Genomic DNA, 21,803 nt, shown 5'->3' on the forward strand with positions numbered 1-21,803 from the left:
AACCAGGAAATGAAACCAACTAGAGACAAAGAAAAATTAATAGTGCACCATATGTTGCCTATGTCAAATCGCATACAATAAAAGTGAACAGACAGCACACGTGAGGAAGCGTAACCCAGCTGGCTGCGTGTGGGCTGATAACTGCCTCTGAGCAGGAGCAGAGCTGAAACGGTTAAATAAATCCATTTTAAATAAGCCAAAGTACTTCAATGAAGAGAAAAACATCCCTTAAAAGACGTATAATACGGAGTTTTAAATAGGCAGTATCCTCTTCATTGGTAACCTGCCATTGAGTGAGAAATTTTTGTTTTTTCTTCAATAATTAAGCCCAATTGCATGAATTGCAGAGAGGAAAAAAAAAATATATATATATAATCACCAGGCAGAAGCCCAGCGGGGACTGACTGTAGCACCCAAAAGGGCTCCCCAGCTGCGCAAGGCTGCGCTCAGCCTCGGCGGATGCTCTCCACGACCTCAGGATCTTGCCCGATGACACGACTGCGATGCAGGTTTTGGTGAAGCAGGTAAACAGCCGTGCTGCCGGGCAGTGGTGCCGAGCTCTGGGCCAGGCAGGCGGGAATTCACCTCCCAACGGTGCTCCTGCAGTCAATGCCCAAGTCACTAATATTTCAAAAACCCACAGAGTCACTTTTGTTGTGTGGGTTGGAGAAGCTGCGTTGCAGTTTTTAATTACAGAATATTTACAGGAAAATTAATTTATTGATAGGCTACATTTCTGAACACAATCTAGCAAGAAAAATTCATTTGTTTGCATTTCTCGAGCCAGAGTCTTGGATTTATTGCAAATGCTGGGTACAACTTTCAGAGCAAATTAATTTAGATCTCCCGTAAGGACAGTCAAGCCAAAGCTGTTAAGTCTTAAATTTTCCTGATTTGCTCCTTCAAAACCTGGCCAAATAATAATTTTGCTCAAAGCCCTCTTAAATCTTTACATTAAAACATGAACTTGAAATAGAAGCAAAAATTCAAAGGGCTGAAAGCCATCAACTAAACCCACAGGCAGCGCTGCCGATCCCAGGAGAACCAAGCCACGGCACCGTGACAGCCCCCACGCTTCACGTCCATTTCCTTGCCGCCTTTTGGCTTTTACACAGATTTACAGAACTGGAAATTAATTAGCCCGGGAATAGTTAGCAAATCTATTTTTCCTGAAACGATCCCTTTTCAACCCAGCGATGCTCTGTAGGAAGAGAACAACGTGAAGAAACATCTCTTAGTGCAACGATGGAGAAGGAGACACATGGCTGCAAACAGCCTGTGCCTCTCCTCCTCCTCCTCTTCCTTTGGGGGAAGAAAGGTAGAAAACCAGAAGCACCTAATGCCCCTAATTTCTTTTTTAAGAATCCCTCAGCAACTTGGAGGGCACAAATGAAATGCTGTTTTCTCACTCCAAAACCAGCAGGAGAACATCAGATTTGGACGTGGTGGTGGCACAGCCAAAGGCACGTCTGCACATTTGGAAGGAGGAGTTGACACATTTTCAACTATTACCCCTTCAAACAACAAATTCCCCATAAATTTTCTGGTTGCATTGGTAGGAATGCTCGTTATTCTCCCCAACACTTCAGAGAGAAGCAGGCAAGCTATGGCTTTCCTTCTAGCCCCCCTTATGAGGCTACCAAACCCATATTAAATGATAGAAACACGACAGATAAGAAAAGCAAGACAGAGTTTTAGAACTAAAAAACCCACTAAAATGTTAAAATATTAGTACAGCACTCTTTCTGCTAAATGGAAGCGGACTGAAGAACTCTTTAAAGGGAAAACTCTTTTTTACTGAATATTTTCTGGGTTTAAAATTACTGGAAGTCCCTCAGGGCAGCAAGTTAAACATTTAAAAACTTTTTTTCCCCTTCTCTATTTGTCTACAATCGTGAAAAAAAAAAATACAGCAGCATCTGGTACCAATTTTGCTTCCAGACACACCTCTACCAAAAAATGCTGTGCTTTTGCAATGACACCGAACGGCAGGGGAGGGGGGAAGGGGAAGCCTTAACTTTGTTGATCCAACAGTAAAATCCAGGATACTTACGGCAGGTCCTGGAAAACAAAAGAAAAACAAAGAAAAAAAAGTCACTTAATTACAAAGAAAAAGTACAATCTGATAAAACAGCACATAGCAGGAACCGAAATCAGAACGATTCAGTACTTTTCAGTTCATTTCCAATGGGATGACTTTCCAGATACACTTCACACCATCCGCATCCTCCCGTTACGGGAACACCTCACCCCTGCTGCTGGCACGGCAGTATTTACGGGGGGTGTAAACCCAATCTTTTCCCATCTTTTCCCCAGTGCCACTCTGTTCCGTCTCCCCCCACGAGACCCCGGGCACGTCACAAGGCATCGCCCGCGTTCAGGGCTTGGGGCACCACGTGCCACCACAGAGCAGCGCCAGCAAAAAGCAGATAGACGCAGCTGGAATTTTATGAGCAAGAAGTACGTTTTCACTACGGAGCTTATTTTTCTTCAGGTTATACAAGAGGAGCTAGAGATACACTCGCAAAAGCCAAAGGAGCAGTGCAGTGCCAGGGGCACTGGGCAAGGACGTTGCTACAGCTGCCACAGATCCCAAACATCACCGTAATTTGGTTCCCACTCCTCCCTGACCTCAAAACACGTCACACAACCCCGCGGTCCTGCGTCACCTCCACGCAGCCCCTGCTCGAGGGCTTTGCTGTGCTCAGAGGCAGCCGGTGGGCTGACGCACGGTGCCTTAGACCCAGGGGAAAAAAACCCATCGCATCTACAACGGGCTTTGGGTACCGGTGCCACAGTCTGAAGCTGTGATTAATAGCAGTTAGGAAAAAAATAAACACCCCATATCGCCTTGCGGCGCAGGGGGCTTTGCCACCTGCCACACCGATTTCTGCAGCTTTCCCACCGCTCGCCCAGGCTGGCGCTACGCAGAGGTGAACTCTGAGCCCCTAATCTAATGCAATCCACATTTCACTCTTGTTCGCAAGACAGCCTATAGTAAGTACTCTGTTTAGGGCTTCTTCATGCTCCATTTCCTGCCTGATCAAAACCAGAAACTAATCACAATTAAAAAAGAAAAAATGTGGGAAAAATTAAAATGGAGGAGAAAAAAAGTAATCAGCTTGGTTCATCTTATATTATTCAAGAACATAAACCAAGAAGCGTATTTCAAGCTAACGCATTTTCAAGGTTCTTAAAATTCGTTTAAAAATTAAAAAGTTGAAAAGTTGAATAGCAAAACCCCAGAAAAGCCCAAGAACAAGGACTGGAAGCAAGTAACACCAGGCAGCGCCTGCTGCCAAGAATTAGCCCGTTAACCTGCATTCGTCAGCTTAACATGGTCAACTCCGCACACAGCCGCGGCCAAGCACCCAGCCACCATGGAGGGGAGAAGACAACCTCCAAATCTCCCTCCGTGCCCAGAAACCTATTTTCTTTAGGGCTAAAATTCACACAGGCTCTTAGGTCACTTTCCTTAGTTTAATTTCTTATGCATACAGAAGTCAATGGCTCTATGCCAATTTATTAACTGAGAATCATAAACCCGATTTATTAACTCACTTATGCCAAGCTACCCACAAAAGTCCTTTTGTAGAAAAGTGAAAACTAAGTCTCAAATAAGAAGCGGTCAGGAAATTATTTTAATATGGGATTTCAATCATGTACCAATTATAATCTCCTTGGAATTCCTTGCCTCTTTCCTTTTCTCAGCTACTGTTTTCTCCCAACATGTGCAGGCAAGTGCTCTTTTAAAATGCTTTCCTCTCAAATACAGTAATCAAACCTGGATGGGGGTCTGTATATGCAACATGGGATGCTCTCCATCCGCATCAGTGGGGTTATTCTAATCTTCAGCTGCGCTGCTGGCCAAATGGGGCTAGATAAACCATCATTAAGGCATAAAGTTAAACCTATTGAATTGATCTTTTCTCCTCCCAAAAACAAGATAACTTGCTGAACATGTTTTTCAAAAGTCTAGCCACAAGACACTTGTTTCCTATGGAAGAAAGTCAAATATTTTGCAAGGCAACAATAAATAAAGTTAATCGCGTACCCAGGGGCTGCCCCCCACCTGGCCGTCTCCTCGATGTGGGCACATTGCACAAGAGACACACTCTTTTCACAGACATTTGCCAGAATTTACTGCTAATAATTTGGACTAGTGAGAATCAGTTTGAGAGCTCAAAAAGAAGAATGAAACCACTTGGAAATTCTTATTATAATGAATAAAAGTTGGAAACAGCCTTTGTATATTTAAAGCTCTGTAACAAATTAACTTGGGGGCTTATTACAGAAGGGAGAGGAAAAAGACAAAATAACCTGCAAATACACAGGGTTTGATCTATGATTGATTTGCTCCAAACAAGGGAAATGTGCCATGCTTTTCCATGATCTGCAGCGTACGTTACTGCTGTATTGCTAGGAGTGAACACCTAGTACCTGAGCCTGCAAGGGCATGAAGATATTTGGAAACACCAAGAGATTCCTTAAGACCATGAACAATTGTGCTAGCGGGAGATGAAAATAGAAACTGATTCATAATAAATGACCTAGATTTCCTGATTGACTAACACGAATGTTATTTTGTATATCCAAAGACCTAGCAGGTCACAGTGGCATCATCCCCAGCAGTACACAAACAAATGGGAAATGACAGGTCACAGTCATTTATTTCCAAGTATTTTTGCAGCTTGGGAATTTTGGGATAAGCTACCATTTCTATTTAATCTGTAAATCATTTATCATGCAAGCTTCCTGCCACGACAGGAGAGAGCACTGCCAGGTGGGGGAAACAAACCCAGCCAGACCTTCCCAACAGCTCAAGAAAAGTCAGAGGGGACATTGCTGCTGCCCTTAATGGGCAAAGGACCCATCCCCAAGGGAGCACACGCACATCTGTGGCCACCTGAAGACATTAAAAAAATGATAATTTAAAAAACATGTATACAGATAAATATCTTTAATATAAAAACATATGTATGTGTACTTATACACACACAGAGTATGTATATACATACACACAGAGTTATTAATCCAGGATACAAAAAGGGGAATAACTAAGTCATAGGCAACAAGGAAGGAGGGCAACTGCTACGGTCATAAGAAGTCGTAGAGATCGACTCTACATCAGTCTGAAAAAGAGTATTTGTTATTGCCTGTTGACCTCAATAATTCCTATCCGTGCCTCAGCACCGCTGCACACAGGGAATACGCTCTCCTAGCAAAGTCTTGTAATTGAGAGCAAATGTGGGACAGATTAGATTTTTCCTAAAGTTCAGCAGAAGCCAAAGCAGTCCTCAGGTACGAGGGTATATGTATGCAATTCATCATGAGAAATACAGGGAGCAATGAAAATCCCCAAACAAATACAAAGTTCTGCATGATTTACCCACATGCACGCAGGCACACACGTGCTTACTGAATAACAACAACTGTATATTTACACTTGTCCACACAATCACATGGCTAAGGGCTTTGAAAGGGTCTTAATGTGTAAAATATGGGGTTTAAGAACGTGTAGGGCTGGGAGAGAAATAACGTTTCCCTACATAGAAATTGCTTTGCTTTTGTTTCTTATAAAGAGCTTTAGATTCTTCCCTGTTCCAAATCAGGATATTTCTGTAAATAGAATAGCAGTAAGAAAAAAAAAAACCCTCACAAACAAACTTTGAATCAAAACTTTGTTAGAAGTTCAAATTAAAGAAACAGTTGTAGCGTAATGTAAATTTGGAAACCAAAAGTGATGGGGGGTGGGGCAGAAGACTTTTATCCCATTTCAACAATTTCAAAACATTTCCCCTACAAGTGTTTTTGAAATGGAAAAATTTTGTAGACAAAACTTTTACTGCCAGAAACAGCAATTTTGCCAAGTCAACATTTTCCCATGGAATAACACTTCGTCAAAAAATACCCTTCCAGGCCTACCTGTAAGGGCAATTTTGTGCCTAAAATGGCCAACGTTTATTCCCTTCTGCTGAAGCTGCAGATAGTTGATGCAAACAGGCGCTACCCAACACTGCAGCCATTAGCTTTGGGTGTTTACCTCCAGAACCAGCTCTTGCTTCATGAGAGCAGAGCAGAGATAGTCTGGGAAGTCTCTGAGTACAAGTATTTCAGGTATATTTTTTCCTGTTTTTTTCTTGAGGAATTTTGAGATTTAGATAAGGTTTTGGATAATCTTCAAGCCACAGGAAGAAAGCAGCATGCCATTACAGGAGACACGAGCATCATCTCCCACCATCTAGCTGTGCAGAGACTTTGAACCAATACTTAAACTAAATTCCCAAATCCTGGATGTGATTAATCCATCCTTCAGGAACACCCCAAAATAGATCAATCTTTAAAAAAAATAAACATAAAGCCCTGGGAGGACTGCGCAGCCATACTCCATCCCGCTCACGCAGCACCAGCTGGCAGCAAGAGGGGAAGAAAACCTCCCAGGTCCCCCGCTAAAATCCATGTTATTTCACAAACGCTCGCTACAACAGTTGAACTACGTCCTCGCTGGGACATATCATGTTAAAAAAATAAGCTAACATGACATTAAACATGATTTTGCCTTTGGCATGGAAAGGGAACTGTATCTGAGGCGTGCAGGCTGGCTGTCAGGACCAACCACAACAGCTAGTGCTGCAAAACCTTCCTTCCACCTCACGCTCAGAGAAGGCTGCAAATCCCACGTAAGGCTGTATTAAAACGTGTTTTTCTTTTTATACGCCGTTTCCCTGGGTGCGTGCACACGGGTCTTCAAGGCTGTGCTTGCTTTCCAGCTCCACAAGAAACCCGACGCTCGCGTGTGGGAATGAGGACGATGGGACCTGTGCGTTGGCCCTGGCAGGTTGGGATGGAGCTTGGGACACGCTGGACCAGACTGGGCAGCTGAAGGGCCAGGTCAGGAGCGACACCTTCCCAAGGAGGCTGCTGGTGTGACTTTCCTGGCCTCACGGTAGCACCAACAAATTGGTTTTTAGAAGTAACCTCTTCCACAGCGGTAGCACTCAGGTGACTGTCACTACAGCAGCTCCATCCCCGTGACCGGCTCTAGGACACGTGTGCCGTCTCCCTGCCGCGGCCGCGATTCCCGCGGGGCCAGATGACAGCGAGAGGAAATAAAATGGGTCGGATGGAGCCATTTGACTCAATTACTCCCCGGTTTGTTGAGCTTGGGCTGACAGCGGCAGACCCCCAGGTGCCCGATCTTGGTGTTTGAGGTCAGGGAAGAGATGACAGCGGGGACGACCGTGCCACCATGGGAAGCTCGAGCTGCTGCCAGAGAAAGGAACCAGAAGGAAAGGCTGGGGTTTAGCGCAGCCCCCCTGCTCACAGGCTCCCTGGGAGGGGGCAAACTTGTTGCATTTATGCTTCTCTACAACAAAATAAACTATTCCAAGCCCAGAGGCAGCTCCCTGGGGGGGAATCAGGAGGCAGCAACAGTGGTTCACCCCCACATTTTGGTAAGTGCTTTTTGAAGCACGGTGCAGCCAGGCTTGCCCCTCTTCCAAACAGTCTAAATAGTGATTTCCGCCCCCCCCAGAAATGGTTTAAAAATGAATCTCTTATGGTACGGTGTCTTTCTATGGCAGAGAGCAGTTGTCTTGGGCATGCTTTCAGAATGATGAATTCTTAGTTTAGAGAAACAGAGCTGTTATAATTTGGAAAAGAAAAAAATTCTATGAATCCATCACAGCAAAAGAAAAAAGTAAAATTCAGTCTTGCTTTAAATCAACAGGAAGGTGCGATTGAAAAGGGCCAGAATGTTCTCTTCAAAGTTTCTCTGCTTGTTTCTAAGAGATATATGTTGAAAGTTTCAATATGAATCAGAAAAAGTTTTTCAACATGACCATTTCAACAATTGCCAGAAAAAACGCCCCCCTTGGCAGGGCTGAGACCAGCGCTGAGCCTTCTGGCTCTACAGCAGCATTTGTCTGGAGGCTGTAAAGCTATAACCACGCAGGATCCCTGGGGACGGACACTATCATGCTATGCAAACAAAGTTTTATTCACATTTATCAGCTGTAGCAAAGGAACAAGGACCTGGTTTATGCGTGGTCAGGTTCTCAAACAAATATAGAAATATATATTTAAGCTATCTATGAAAACAAACATCTGGCAGCTCAGCCAAAACCAATACACAGAGGGACATCTGCTCTCTGTGTTTCTATCTGCAGTGCAGCGGAGGAATCCGAAGGGGCTGCGTTGCATTAGATGGATTTAACTGGTGTGTCCCATCAAGTGTGTCTGTGCGTGCGTTTTGTGTGCACGTGGGTGTCTGCTGCACTCTCCTCAGTTTTCCTCAGCAATTGCAGAAAAGTTCAAAAAAGATCATAAGTTGTTATTAATGATTGATTTTTTTTTTTTTTTTTTTTTTTTTTACATTTTATAATGCTTGTTTTCCTGCTGGTCCTGCATCAACTCCCTGGCAGCTTTCCGCTTCGTCAGAACGATGCTCGAGCAGCACCTGTGGACATGCCGCTGCACGAGGGCGAACGTCGCTTTTCAGAAGGTCTTGTGTGAAATAGGGAGAAGGCAGCAAAGGGCAAGGGCATGCTCAAGCTCAGCACTACCTCCCCAATTTTTGTATGGACTAGAGAGACATCTCAGACAATGTTTACATCAGTGCCTGCATATAAAACCTAAATTCATTAGCTGACCTCACCAGCTGCTCTTGGCCGAATGCTGTACTCCACTGTGCTCCTTAAAGCCCTTAGTAATATTTAAAAAAACCCCAACAAACGAACAATACCAGGTAGCTTTGATTCTTGTAGCTATTCCTACAGCCTAACTGCTAGGAAAATAGAGTTTAATGAAGCTGGCTGGGATCCATCACTACCCCCATGAGTCCAGTACCCATCCCTTAAGCATGAGTAATCCCTGATGCTTCAGGAGCAAAAATATCTCCAAAAACACATAAAGCACCGTGAAATACCATCCGTGGAAGAGAGAGAGGGGAAATGCCTGCCTGCCTTCCACGGAGATCAGTCCATAGTCGGCAGCACAAAACCCCTGATTTCCTTTCCCCAGAGTTAAAAAAATTGTTTAAAATATCAGTGATCAGAAAGTTATGCTGCCCTTTTTTTGCCTAAGCTTTTTTTGAAAACCCAGCGTGTATTTCCTATAGCAACAGGCAGCAAAGAACAGCCTCCACGCTAAATAAAAATCTACCTGGCCTCCATTCATTCTCTTAACAGGCAAGAACATAAGAGCCGAGGAGCATAAAATTCCATCTGCTGCTTTCCAATACACAGAGGCAGTTGCAAACTCTGTGTGGCTTTCTAGGTACATTCCTCTCTTGTTTTCCTTAGAAAGAGCAACACCAACCGCATCTCTCCCCTCTCCAACGGCACTTCAGACCTAACAGCAGAATATAAACAACACTTCTCCCCAGCTGAAACGGGATCTGTGCTTTCCCATTTCACAAGACAGGAGAAAAAAAACCCCAACCCACCAGACACCGAAATGACAGAGGCATATAATTAAAGAAAACAGCTCAAATAAAGATTCCCAGTGAGGCCAGTCTGTGGTTTCACCCGGTCCGAGGGCACACTGAGCGCTCAGGGGATGTGCCCAAGGCTGGTGGTCGAGGTTTGGTTACCCCCGACTCCAAAACGCAGACACCATCCATCACACACGTGGCACCGGCAGGCAACGTACGGGCACGTCCACGTGCAGGGAACAAGCCAGCGCACATCTCCCATCTAGCACGGCTGTGGGGCTTCTATAGATTTGTGCTAATTCACAGTCCCGCTTCACCGCTGAATGGGATAATAACGGGTCTGAATGCTACGAGGGAGAAACGGAAGGATGGATAAAATATGCGACAGCAGTGGGTGTTTTGGGGTTTTTTTTTGTTTGGTTGGTTTTTGTTGTTGTTGTTGGGTGTTTGGGGGGGAGTTGTGTTTGGTTGGTTGGTTGGGGTTTTTTTAGGGTTTGGGTTTATTTTTTTGGTTTTCATAAAAACCTTTGTATCCAGCCCACAGGGATGCGGGAAGCCCCCATTCTGCAGCCCATTAGATGAAGAGGACCAGCATCATGACTGAAAGGTTCCCACATCCAGCCCAATGACACTCGCAGGGTGCCCAGCGATGTCGCTGGGGAAAGGCGATGCTTACCGGGTTCTCCGCGCCGGCCGGGCTTCCCCCGCCTCCCCGGAGGGCCTGCGGAAAGCAGAGAGCAGAGGGTTAGCAGGCAGCGAGTTCGGGAGGGAACCTGCCCCACGACCTTCTCTTCGGATCCAGACCACCTTGGGTCTTCCCCCTTTTCCCAACTACCAAAAAAAAATAGTAGGCTGCACATCTTTAACACCACTTTTTTCACAAAAATATATCATTTTGGTGAAAAAGCTGAGGCCAGGCTCCTAGGCAAGGTGGGAAGCAGGCTTTGAAGTTATTGGCGTTGCCCACGTAGTAGAGGGAACCAGGTCTTAAGTGCTCCAAAATTCCGGAAAAAACTTTGCAGAGCAGTTGGCAGTCCTGCACAGTTCATGCATGCTGCAAATGTCTGTTACAGTCTTGCAAATCACAATATCTAGAGTATTAAAATGAGGAACGGAAACCTTTTGCTACTAATTGTTATATGAGTCAGAAAAAGGTTTTGTGCAGACTGCTAACACAGCCTAGATCTGATCATACATTTATAATTTCAGACCCCAGGTTCAGATATAAAACTTGCTTATATTCTCACCCTTCTGGATTGCAATAGCTAAGTGATTGATAAAATACCATAAATGACAAAATACCCTTAATCAAGAAAAAAAAGGCACTCAAAACAATAAACACAGATGCAGAACACTGTTCCTCCAGCACACGTAGAGCATCCAGCTCTCCGACAAAGTCGTAACGCCGTGTCCTTCGTGCTGTTAGCTGACACGTTACAGCCTCTCAGCCGGAGCAAGGCTTCCCTGCCCGGGATCTGGCAGCATCCACGCTCCTGCAACACGCGTGTTGCCAGAAGGAAACAAAAAGCCACTTTTTGTAGCCTTCTGCAGCAGGTCAGCCAGCTCCGGGGGAGCGTTTGCTGGGTGACAGCGATGTTAACAACAAAAAGCAAGAGCTCACTTTTTATCTGTGAAACTATGCTGCTCCCCCTCCTTTCTGCTGCTTTTTTTTTTAGTTTTAAGGGAAAAGGATGATAAACAAAGATCATCAAATATTTCTGCACTCCTATCAAAATTTCCCCTGCTGCATAAACGTTTCTGTACCCAAACGTGTAATTGCGTCTCCAGCCATGGCCTTTTCTCTTTAAAGTTCGGATGAACTGCCCAGCGCTCCCTCTCCGCAGCCCACCTGCACACCTCCTGCCCTTGCAGGTGGGCTATGGCAGGAGCTCCAAGCCCCACATGCTCCTCTGCTATGGGGATGGCAACTATAGGGGTTAGCTCGCAACGGCTTGGTAGAAAACGTCTATCAGAATTCACTAAGCAACTTGCTTGCAATTTTCTTTGGGGGAGGAAAAAAAGGGAAAAAAAAAAAAGTCATATTTTCAGCCTCATTAATTCTTGAAATCAGGTAGATGGTTATACCACATTACACCCAGGAGGAATGTTTTACTCCCTCCAGCCTGAAGTCAAGCTGCTCCGGAGGGGAACCACAACTTTGATGAAGCACCTTTTCCAACCTCGGGGACCAGACATGACTGAGCAATTAAAGCTAATCTACCTGTGCCACCCTCTTGGCTAATTGCGGCAGAGTCTGGGCTTCAGCAGGCTGCAGCCTCCCCGTCCACCCACCGCTGCCCCAGGGTGCTTTAAACACCAGCCTTGCTTAATCCTTCGGTGTCTTTTGATAGACTCCTCCTGGATGCATTTCATCTGGGGCGACTCGCTAACAATTTTACTTTACCTCTTCTGCTAGCAGTGATGAGAAAGCCCAGGGTTTCTTAGGGAGGAGGAAATATCCTAATGAAGCTGTAGGAGGGGGAGGCCAAGTTTTTAAGCAAGTGACTAATGAGTTGGTAGCGATGCTTTTAGGCAATTTAGAGGAGGGCTGATATCGAAGGGCGAATGCACGGAGCTCCTACATAAAGCTCAGGTTGGAGCCTTTCAACTGCCAACATGAGAAACCAAAAATTCCGTTTAAAAAGAAATTTAATACTGATTTTTGTATTTTTTAAAGTTTAAGGGATTTCTTAACATATCATGCCAAAAGTGAAAAATTTACTATTGCCTATGCTGGAACAGGCTCCCCAGAGAGGTGGTAGATGCCCACCATGGGTAGATTCCCATCCCTGGAAACATTCAAGGTCAGGTTGGACAGAGCTGTGAGCAACCTGATCTAGTTGAGGATGTCCCTGCTCATTGCAGGGGGGTTGGACTACATGACCTTTAAAGTTCCCTTCCAACCCAAGCCATTCTGTGATCCTGTAATTCCTTCCCTACAGTCTTCAAGGAAAACTAAGATGGGTGCAGCACACGGAATTACAAGCATAGTACGCTTGTGGAAACCGTTAGATAAACCAAAGTTGACAGAGCAAAAAAACCAACCAACCAAACCCATTCCTATCTGTTTTACTTGCTGTTTTTTATCTGAAAGCAATTAGGTCAAAAACAAAACAAAACAAAGTAGTATTTTAGAAACAGTATCTAGAATCCTGCTGCCAATCAATAGCTGAATACGGCAACATCTCTGAGAAGATTTTAGTGGGGATTTAAAGGAAGGACTCACACCCAGTATCCACTTTGGGCAAGACTTGCAAGTTGCAATCCTGTGATACAGATGTGGGTGAGCAGAAGGACAGAGACCTCCCAGCTCCCTGCAGCGGGAGGACAGCACACAGGAGTAACCCGGGAATCATTAACGCTATCTACAACCTTGCCCTGTGCAGATGGGATTAAGTCCATGGTCTGCACGACTGGAAATTATTATTTTAGCGATTTCTAGCCTATGATGGATACTGCTAAAAGATACTCACTAAAAGGCATAAAGTGAATCCATATTACACCTCATTTCCAAACCATTTCAGAGACTACAAAGGAAATTAAGGAGGCCTAAGAATTTGTTTGAAGATAAATGTTGACTGTAAACAGTTACCTAATGACTCCTCCTCCTAAGGCCTTGCAGTTTGATGCTTGTTCAATATAATTAAGATTTACGTTGCATTAATGTCTGTTGGGTAATAGCCGAGCCTTTTCTTCTAACCGTGCCAGCTCCGCTGTATCAGTTCTGGGAGTTCCTTATTTACATTGTTATGAAAGACAGTTTTGGAGAGGAGAACGAATACAAAGCATAAACCAGTCTATTTTTAAACAACTTGTCACGTTCAAGCTAAACAGCCTTAATCCAGGGCATAATATACAGTTTCTGACAACACCGTAAGCTTTCCAGTAAGATGAGAGATTTAGTAAACCAAAGACAAAGGAAGAGAATGAAATATATTGCTATTTGGAAACATTATGAGGATGAGCTGATGGGTGCATCTAAAGAATAGCTACTCAGAAACAAGGTAAAAAGTTCACAGTAAATAGACTCAATTGACTTCGCTGTTCTGCTGGGTAGCAGCCACTTATGTCATCTATTGTGGGTGAGTAAATGAAATATTAAAAAAATCAACATCACTTCATAGTTCACGTAGAATATTGTCAAAAGCCAAAACCATGTATTTGTCCACAGTGCAGTAAGTTACCCTTACTTGAACTAATTTATCCATTGCAAATTGGGCAACTGCAAATCGAGCTGCTCAATGAACACCGTAATCCATCAGTATCAGGAAAGCGGGTCTATGGTACTACGCGTGTTTAATGTCTTTTTACCCCTTGTAATTAAATCAAATCTGGTCCTTGACCCACGTTCCCAGGCTTGGGAGGCTGTATCACTGCCTCCTGTCCCTTCAGCTTGATGGGCAAATTGCTGCCTGCCTTACTGTTGGGCATAAGGTAAATCAATGTTCATCAAACATAAAGCAAGTTTAAAATGCCAGCAAGAAAAAGAGCCTGATACAAAACCTCACTGAAGACAGCCGATACGTTTTAAATGTTAAGCCAGCGAAGCACATTTTTACCCAAGAACTTGTGGCACGAGGCTTGCGCTCTCTTTTCACTTACACTTCTACACATCACCCTTTTCCACAGAGAACATATACACAGACATATTAACCATAAATCTGTGCCCATCTCTTTCTTCAGGCCATGTGCTGCTGAGGCTCTTGGGGACTTTGTTGGGGGTATGTTGATACAGAGAAGTAGTTGGGAACAACGTTCAAGTAAAAACCTTGGCCAAGGGAAATGAAGACCTGTCTTACTGGATATCTTTAAATCAGAGGATTCTTTTTCCCTTACAAGCATGACACAGTGAGATGATCATGTTGTAACCTCTTAATCATAAATGTTGAGCTTACTTTTAGAGTCTTATTTTCTAGATGAACTCATATCTAACTCATCATGCTCTAATCTAACATGGGATTAAGTTTTTAAACCATTTTGGAGGGTCTACCTGCTCACGTGCTTTCACTTAAAATTTTTTTTTTTTTTTTTTGCGAGGTTGAAATGGTTTAGATTCTGTTTCCCCTTCTTCCCTTTCGGCATTTTTCAAGTTGCCTTTAATATATCAGTGTTTTTTCATTTAAAAATGAGTCAACCAGAAGAATAGCTTGAACAAATTGGTTGGTTCAGCCACTCTCAGGAAAGTGGATTTTTTTTTTTTTTCATATGGCTTCACTTAGAAGCAAGGAGAACTTCGCGGCAGCGTACCGCAGGGTCTGGTATTGAGCATGAGGAAACCACGGCCCTGGTCTAGCTGGCTGTTCCTGCACAAAGGCCAATTTACTTTCTTGTTCCCTGGGGAAAAGGTTTATGGTTCATGGGCAGAAGTCAGATTCTGCGCTGCTTGCTCAGCTGATACTCATCAGGTATTCAAGTCGGGCTACAGGCTCCGAGACCACAGATCTAAGATTAAACAGTTTTGGGTCACAACACTTTGCGTGAACCTTTTTGGCTTTGGATTCCAACGGACCCAAAGATTCAAAGCAAATACCAGATGCAGATTGGAAACACACAGCACATACAGTCTACAGCCGTTTTTCCAAATAAAACAAAAAAATAATATCTAGATTAATTTCAAATTTGGCCCCAGTGCCCCAAAAGCTCTCTGAAATCCTGGGCTACGTTTTATGTTAGTAGAAAAGCCACCCAGAAAGCAACCTCTGGTTGTTAGCTGAGGAGAGCTCCTTGCAGTTCAACACGTGATCCAGTTGCTTTCAAGATACAGAACAAGCAACAAATAGTTTTCCTCCTTATACCTCCACCACAGCCTTTCTGAGCAAGGATGCACACAAGCATCCTCCTTGCACCGTGTCGGGGCAGAAAACTCCTGCTACAGGAACCAAACTGGAATATTGTTATTATTATTGGAATAATAAGGGGGTAACTTCTAAGGTATGTTTTGGCTAAAGCATCTCACGACCTCAAGACTAAAGGTTTACAGTCTTAAACTCTCCTTTACCTACAGCTGAGCTAAAATGAGGGATTCCCAGTGAGAGGATGGGATGGGGCATGCAGCTGGGGGGGGGGCACAGTCTTAAACCCTCCCAACAAGATGGGGCAGAGCAAGTCCAAGTCCCAAATCTAACGTTCACCAGCACCAATGAAACCCGCACACGAGATATATTAGCTTGAGATGACACAACTGTTCAAGACCAGAGGCAAATTTGGGGTGTTTATGTGTTTTTCTTAATTGCAGCCAACGGAGGCCCCTGTTCCCCTGGGTGGATGCTTGTTGCAAAAGAAAAAAAAAAATATTCAAGCTCATTCAAAGAGTGAAGTGTTATATACAAGCATACTGAAACCACTCAAAGTGCTAATTATGCTCCATTTAAAACAATTGAGATGGTGCCACTCGCTCAGTACTCTGGATTTGCACACACCCCCCCATCATTTTTTTCTTTTTTTTCCCACACCCAGAGACAGTTTCTTCAAACAGTCAAGTGCATACAGCTCTTTTGTTTAGTCACTAGGGCATGAAGATAAACTGAATTTGAGATATAAATTAAGAAGTGACTGGAATAAAGCCACAATTGCACTTACATCAAACATGGGATTTTTTTCCCCTCTTGTTATGGCTGGTCTTACTCAGGCCATTTCCAGATAATACACTGGCACAGCTGCAGCACTGTGCAGGGCAGGAGCAGATGTATGCAGTATACTCCCCTCTATTTTTAAAACAAGAGGATGCATATTTTGGCAGCTCTAGGGGCTGCTATATACAAGGTAGAAAGGTTTTCATAGCAGATTTCAGTTTCCCACATCTGCACCGAGACAGCTGCTTCAGTGCGAGTCCTGGACAGAGATGGTAACTTTGAAAATCTTTCAGAAAGTAAGGGTCTACGCACAAACACGCACACATATTTGGGTTTGTGTTTCTTTATGAGAACAGTGACCATCCCTGTGCATCGCACCCATATGCTCCTACACACTTAAAACACCTAGAAAGGTTAGAAAAATCATAAGCAAGCCACAGTCTCTTCTTTTCAGAGATTTACTGAAATTAGTTAGGCAAGTCAGGCACAGTTTTATCAATGTGAATCTGGAAAATGAACACAGACTCCTTTTCCTGCTACGGATACAAGTCAGAAAACCATGTAGCGATAGAGCTGGGGAACAAAAGCAATGCCAAACTCACACTGGAGTCCACTGGTAGCATTTGACTGAAATTCATCACCCTTACAGTATCTTCGGCACTAGGTAACTTGAAGCATCACTGCCAGGAACAGACGAACAAACGGATACCCTCAAGGTCTGCTTTCTCAGAAAGCATTTGTAAATTAGGTTTTTTCCTGCTCAAATAATTGCTAACACAAAGGCGTCTCCGGGAAGAAGCAAGAAGTCACCAGCGACCAAGTTGCATGGGGTTATTCAGCAGATGGAGATAAGCATTGCTCTACTCAATACATTTGCCCCTCTGAAACATCAGCTTGTTTACAAACACAAGGAGCACATGCACATATTGGGAATGCCTCTACAGCATGAGATAGTTGTGTATTTCTTGCAGAAATGAGGTAATTTTCTTTTTTCCCAGAACTGCAAGTCACATCTATAAGGTAAGCAAGATAAAGAAGCACTTACTGCTTCCTTTGGTTTTCAGTTACAGTCTCACATTTAAACAAGTCTGACACGTTGGATTGCAAAATCTCTTGTGAAACATTCAGATCCGACACAAAGTACTTGGGTTTTGATGAATTGCATTTTTGGAGCAGAGAAGTACTCAAAGCTAATGCTTATTATCTACAATCAAAATTAGTCATTCCAGAGCCAGGATCCCACAGCAAAAAAATAAAATATTCTTTGTCGTTTTCAATATACAAAAATTGCAAGAGAAGAGAAACGAGCAAGTCAAGACTGAGAGGGGCTGAATAATGCTGTTTCTCATATATCCAAAAAAGATCCCAGTAACTATAGAGAAGCGTATACATTAGAGACTTTAAGCAAAGAATCACGTACTTCATATTTAAATATTACTCTTAAACACATTTGTGGACATAGTCTACAGTTAATGCCCATTTTGGCAGGATTTTCCACCCTCATTGTTCCTCAGCTTCCTAAAAAAGAGCGCGCAAGCTGCCATGTGCAAACCATAAAGCATCCAAGGGACGGGGCCAAGCCCATCCTAAGAGCAAGCCCACAACTATCAATGCTAATATCACCAACAGATTTCACTTCCATGTTACAAATCAAGTTGGACATAAAAATCAAAGTTTTCCTGTTTCAAAACTCATCCAACACTGCACTATTACATGTCACAATTTCAGCATCTTTAAAAAAGCTTTTAAATTCTTCCTCCTGTGGTCTTCAAAAGAAACATTTTTCTCCTGTTTAATCCTCTCCCCCCCCAAGTTTTCTGCATGAAGGCATTTCCTCAACCTCTTTAAGAACCACCTTGTTTTCTACATGTTGCCCCACAGACAACATCTTTATAAAGACAGAAGATCAGGAATAGCCTGTCAAACAAATATGAAGTCAGCTTCTGGAGCTGTTTCTATTTCCATTATGTGCATTAACCCTTGACCAGGGCTCCACGATGCCGTATGCTTCAAAAGACCGAGCAAAAGCACATCTTAGTGAAACAAAACCCACAGAGCAAAATCCCTTCCACGTGGGATATATATGGGGAGAAAATGCCACAGCTAGGGATATTTTCTTCTACACGATGGTACCAGCAAGCTACCACCAGCACTTGCACATCCTGGCAGATGCTGCAGATCAAGGGAAACCAGAGAACACAACATCGGGGATTTAAGTTTTGCTCCGAACCAACTACAGCAGCCATTTGGTGTTTGTGTGCTCCTGGCCAAGTTCAGCATAAGCAACAACAACTGATTTTGAAAACCTAATAGTATTATGTTGGCTTAGCTTCCAAAAAGCCTGCAGTCTCCAGGAATCCAACCAGGTGATGAGCAACAAGCTAGCATTAATGAAGCCTCATAAAGGCTGTGCAGAACAAAAAAAAAATTAATCATATAATTTTATTACAATGACAGCAGTGTCACACCTATAAACGATAGATATTAACAAGGTTGGCTGTTTCAAAATAATTTTACCTGGTATAAAATTCCCAGTGAAACTACCACACTGTCTTCAACAGAGTTAAGTGATAGGAGATGGACCCAGGTGATCCTCCTCCCAAACACTCAAAATGAAATTGATGTGTGAATTCATACTGCCCTGAATTATCCAACAAGAAGTCCATCTAAGAAAGTAGACCATCTGCCAGCAGCCAGTTGCTGACACAAGAGAAAAAAAAAAAAAAAAAAAAGAAAAAAAGAGAAAAGTAAAAAGAAACAAGTCCTCTCCTGCATACAGAGCGACCCTTCTCTTGGCATAGCTGTTTAAGGGGCTCCTTGAGCAGAGATGGGGCATACAGCTTCAGGACACTGCATCTCACCCACCACTCAGCACCATGTGGGATCTAGAAGCACGAACATGTGCAGTTATTTGCGAAGCCAGGCAACTACGACTGATGGTTTCGGGAGAGGATTTTGCAAGATGAAGTATGTTGCAGCACGGACTAGTACATTAGATGATTACTGACCGAGTGTTATTCAATTTACTGTTTGCGCCAGTCATAACACACAAGATAAATGATCTTTCTGACAATGTAATTTAAAGGAGACATGATTCAGCCATCAGGAACTCCACTCTCCCAGTAAACGTGTCAGTGGAACAATGCTAGGAGAGGTACTCTGAGCAGTGGTGTTAAAATACCACTCAGCACACAGGAAAGGGCTATTATTAACATTACTGTGACCTTGCAGAGACTGGAATTTGTCTGAGGACAGTGGCAACAGATACAAAATGATGCTGTTCACTGCCAGGAAAACATCTTCTAACTGGCCATGGGTGGAATGGAAGAGCAACCAGAAGAAACACAGGCAACTGCACCATGTGAATTGAGTGGATGATTTAACAAATTCAGGAGACAGACCAAGTGACTTCAGGAAATTTTCCCATCTTCTTAGCACCCAAATTTTTATGCTGTGCTTATCACATCAATGCACCTAAACTCTTTAAACCCGCAGTTAGTTTTTTAGGTAGAAAAAAGCTCAATAACAACGTAAACTTCTAAATACAATACATACTTCAAACACCTTCATTTTTAGTTTCTATTAAAATAAACAATTTTTAGAACGAGTACGTAAATCCTCTGTTTTGCCCTGTGAGGCTGGGGTCTCTCTGATATTTCTCTGGGTAGCAGCTAAGGCAGTCACCACCATGGGAGAGGACATGACATTTCTTGGCCAATGGGTTTTTCTCCTCCCTTCTGCTAATTTGTTTGCAATAAATCTTACAGGAACTTAAGCTCTAACTGTACACTTAGAGCATATTTCAAATTCTTTGGAAATTATAACCTTTTGTGAAAGGGCAAGTGCATAACCATTTATTTGAGAGATACATCCTGTGCCCCACACGGTTGTAGAAAATACTCTGCCTTTTCCATAGCTAGGGAAGTTCCCTTCTTGGTACTTTGACCTTTTTTTCCTAAAGCATGAAAATTAATGGTCTAAATTGAAAACACCACTGGGCCACAATGTTTTGTAGTTATTTTAAACATTCCCTCTATCCTCCCAATAATGTACAAGTATGGTTGTATGGAGGAGGAACCAGACAACTGAAAAATCAGCTGCCCCACGTATACTAGCTTCTGGTTATTCTCCTGTATTTAGGAGCACCCAAAGTCCTTAGAAACCTTTACTTAAGTCATTTGGGGATATCTTCCTTGTCCCAAACTAAGCTTTTTCCTGAGGTCTGAGGGAGCTTTGATGCCAAAAGGCTTAGTCACGGCTAATGTTCCACCAAGGCTCGGCTCTGGATGGGGGTCTCCAGTTTGGGCTGTGGTGGTCTCTCGGGCAGCCCTTGGGAAGAGGTTTCACATGGCAGCAGGGTGATCTAGGGAAAGCCTGGAAAGCAGCTGATGAAGAGCACAGCAAAAGAAGTAGGAGAAAAAGAACGAGAATAGAAGATCTAAGGAAAAAAGAACAAAAGAAATCAAAAGCCAGTTACAGTAATGGCCAAAAAAAGAGTCTTCAGGTATATTAAAATACCCCTATACATCATGCTGGACTAGCCTTACAAGGAGGTTTTTTCCTGCTTGAGATATATCCTGGAGGACTGGAGATGAGAAGTAAAGTCTCAACCTCGTGGAGGCTTCCCACATGAGGGTTGAAATTCTAATGGAAAAAAATGTCAAATAAAATGATTTCACTCCCAGATCAGCAGAAACAATGTACTTTGTTCTCACAAATTGGGACCAGGTAGGTTGGCACGAGGTCTTTGGCAAAGAAACAATTTAGCCTCAAATTTGAGACCAGAGCAATAGCATTAGATCACTTACTCAGACTTAAGTTGTGAGCAGCTGTTTGGATTTATTTCACACAAAAGCTTATACTGTAAAAGGAATTCCTGGCCCATATTCAAATGCTATATTTGCTCGCAAGCAGTGTTTCTCATTCTAGTCCTGATAATGCAATGAAATCAGTGATGAAAAAATTTTACAGAAGAGATAGGGGGGAAAAAAAAAAGTATTTCTTTTTTAAAGACTTTGGGTTTGTTGCCTGTTGAAATGCAATATTTATACCTTGAGTTTTCACCATGCTGAAGATTTAATCACCAAGCTTCTCCTCATTTTAACTGAGCAGATAATTAAAGGTATAATTGTCTTCTCTCCCTGATGACCCTGGGCAAACACCAGATTTGCTGTGTGTAAACAGTTTGCTTTCCCACTCATCTGAGATCCTTCCAATAAAGGAATATATGAACTTTTATAGAAAATATAGTTTCCATTATATAGACAGAACCAGCATGTGCTACAGTCATATTCACTCCATAGAAAGAATATGGTGTTTCCTGTAGCAAGTGTGAATGATCAAAACAATATAATCCTTTTTACTGTCATGTATCAGACCTACATCGCACAGCTTCCAGCAGAAATACGCTGAGGCAGTCGCAGTTAAAATTGCTAGCTGAGATCTAAACAGCCACACTTAAGAGCTCTGATAAATAAAAGCAATTAACAACTAACTTAAGAGCAGCATTTGTGTCTCCGTTTAAAGAATTAGGCTTCCAGTCATAATGCTAATCTGCAACAAGTCTGAATTCAATTAACGAGCAGGAGCACAACAGCTAATGCAAAGGCATTGATAAAAAAAAATAAAAAACAACCAAACCAAAAAACAAATCAAAGGGCACCAGCACTTTCAGGCTGGATACAGGCAACAACTGCACAGGCCTCTGGGCAACCCCATGAAATATAAAAGGCCACCCCAGAAATTAATTACAACTGCCACCAGAAGGCAAGACAACTCAAATCTAAGATACCTGGCCA

General features: G+C 43.1%; 1 protein-coding gene across 1 annotated transcript in view; it reads right to left on the reverse strand.

The window, feature by feature from the left end:
* COL23A1 (collagen type XXIII alpha 1 chain) overlaps positions 1 to 21,803 on the reverse strand; it is a 192,466-nt gene that overhangs the window by 44,945 nt on the left and 125,718 nt on the right. The window contains exons 3-4 of the mRNA XM_052771921.1: positions 10,110 to 10,154; positions 2,054 to 2,061 (exon numbers count right to left, since the gene is read on the reverse strand). Of these exons, the coding sequence (XP_052627881.1) occupies positions 2,054 to 2,061; positions 10,110 to 10,154 (53 nt within the window). The remainder of the gene's footprint in view (positions 1 to 2,053; positions 2,062 to 10,109; positions 10,155 to 21,803) is intronic.

The sequence above is a fragment of the Harpia harpyja genome, chromosome 20 (genome assembly GCF_026419915.1).
Source record: "Harpia harpyja isolate bHarHar1 chromosome 20, bHarHar1 primary haplotype, whole genome shotgun sequence".
In the NCBI taxonomy this organism is placed as follows: domain Eukaryota; kingdom Metazoa; phylum Chordata; class Aves; order Accipitriformes; family Accipitridae; genus Harpia; species Harpia harpyja.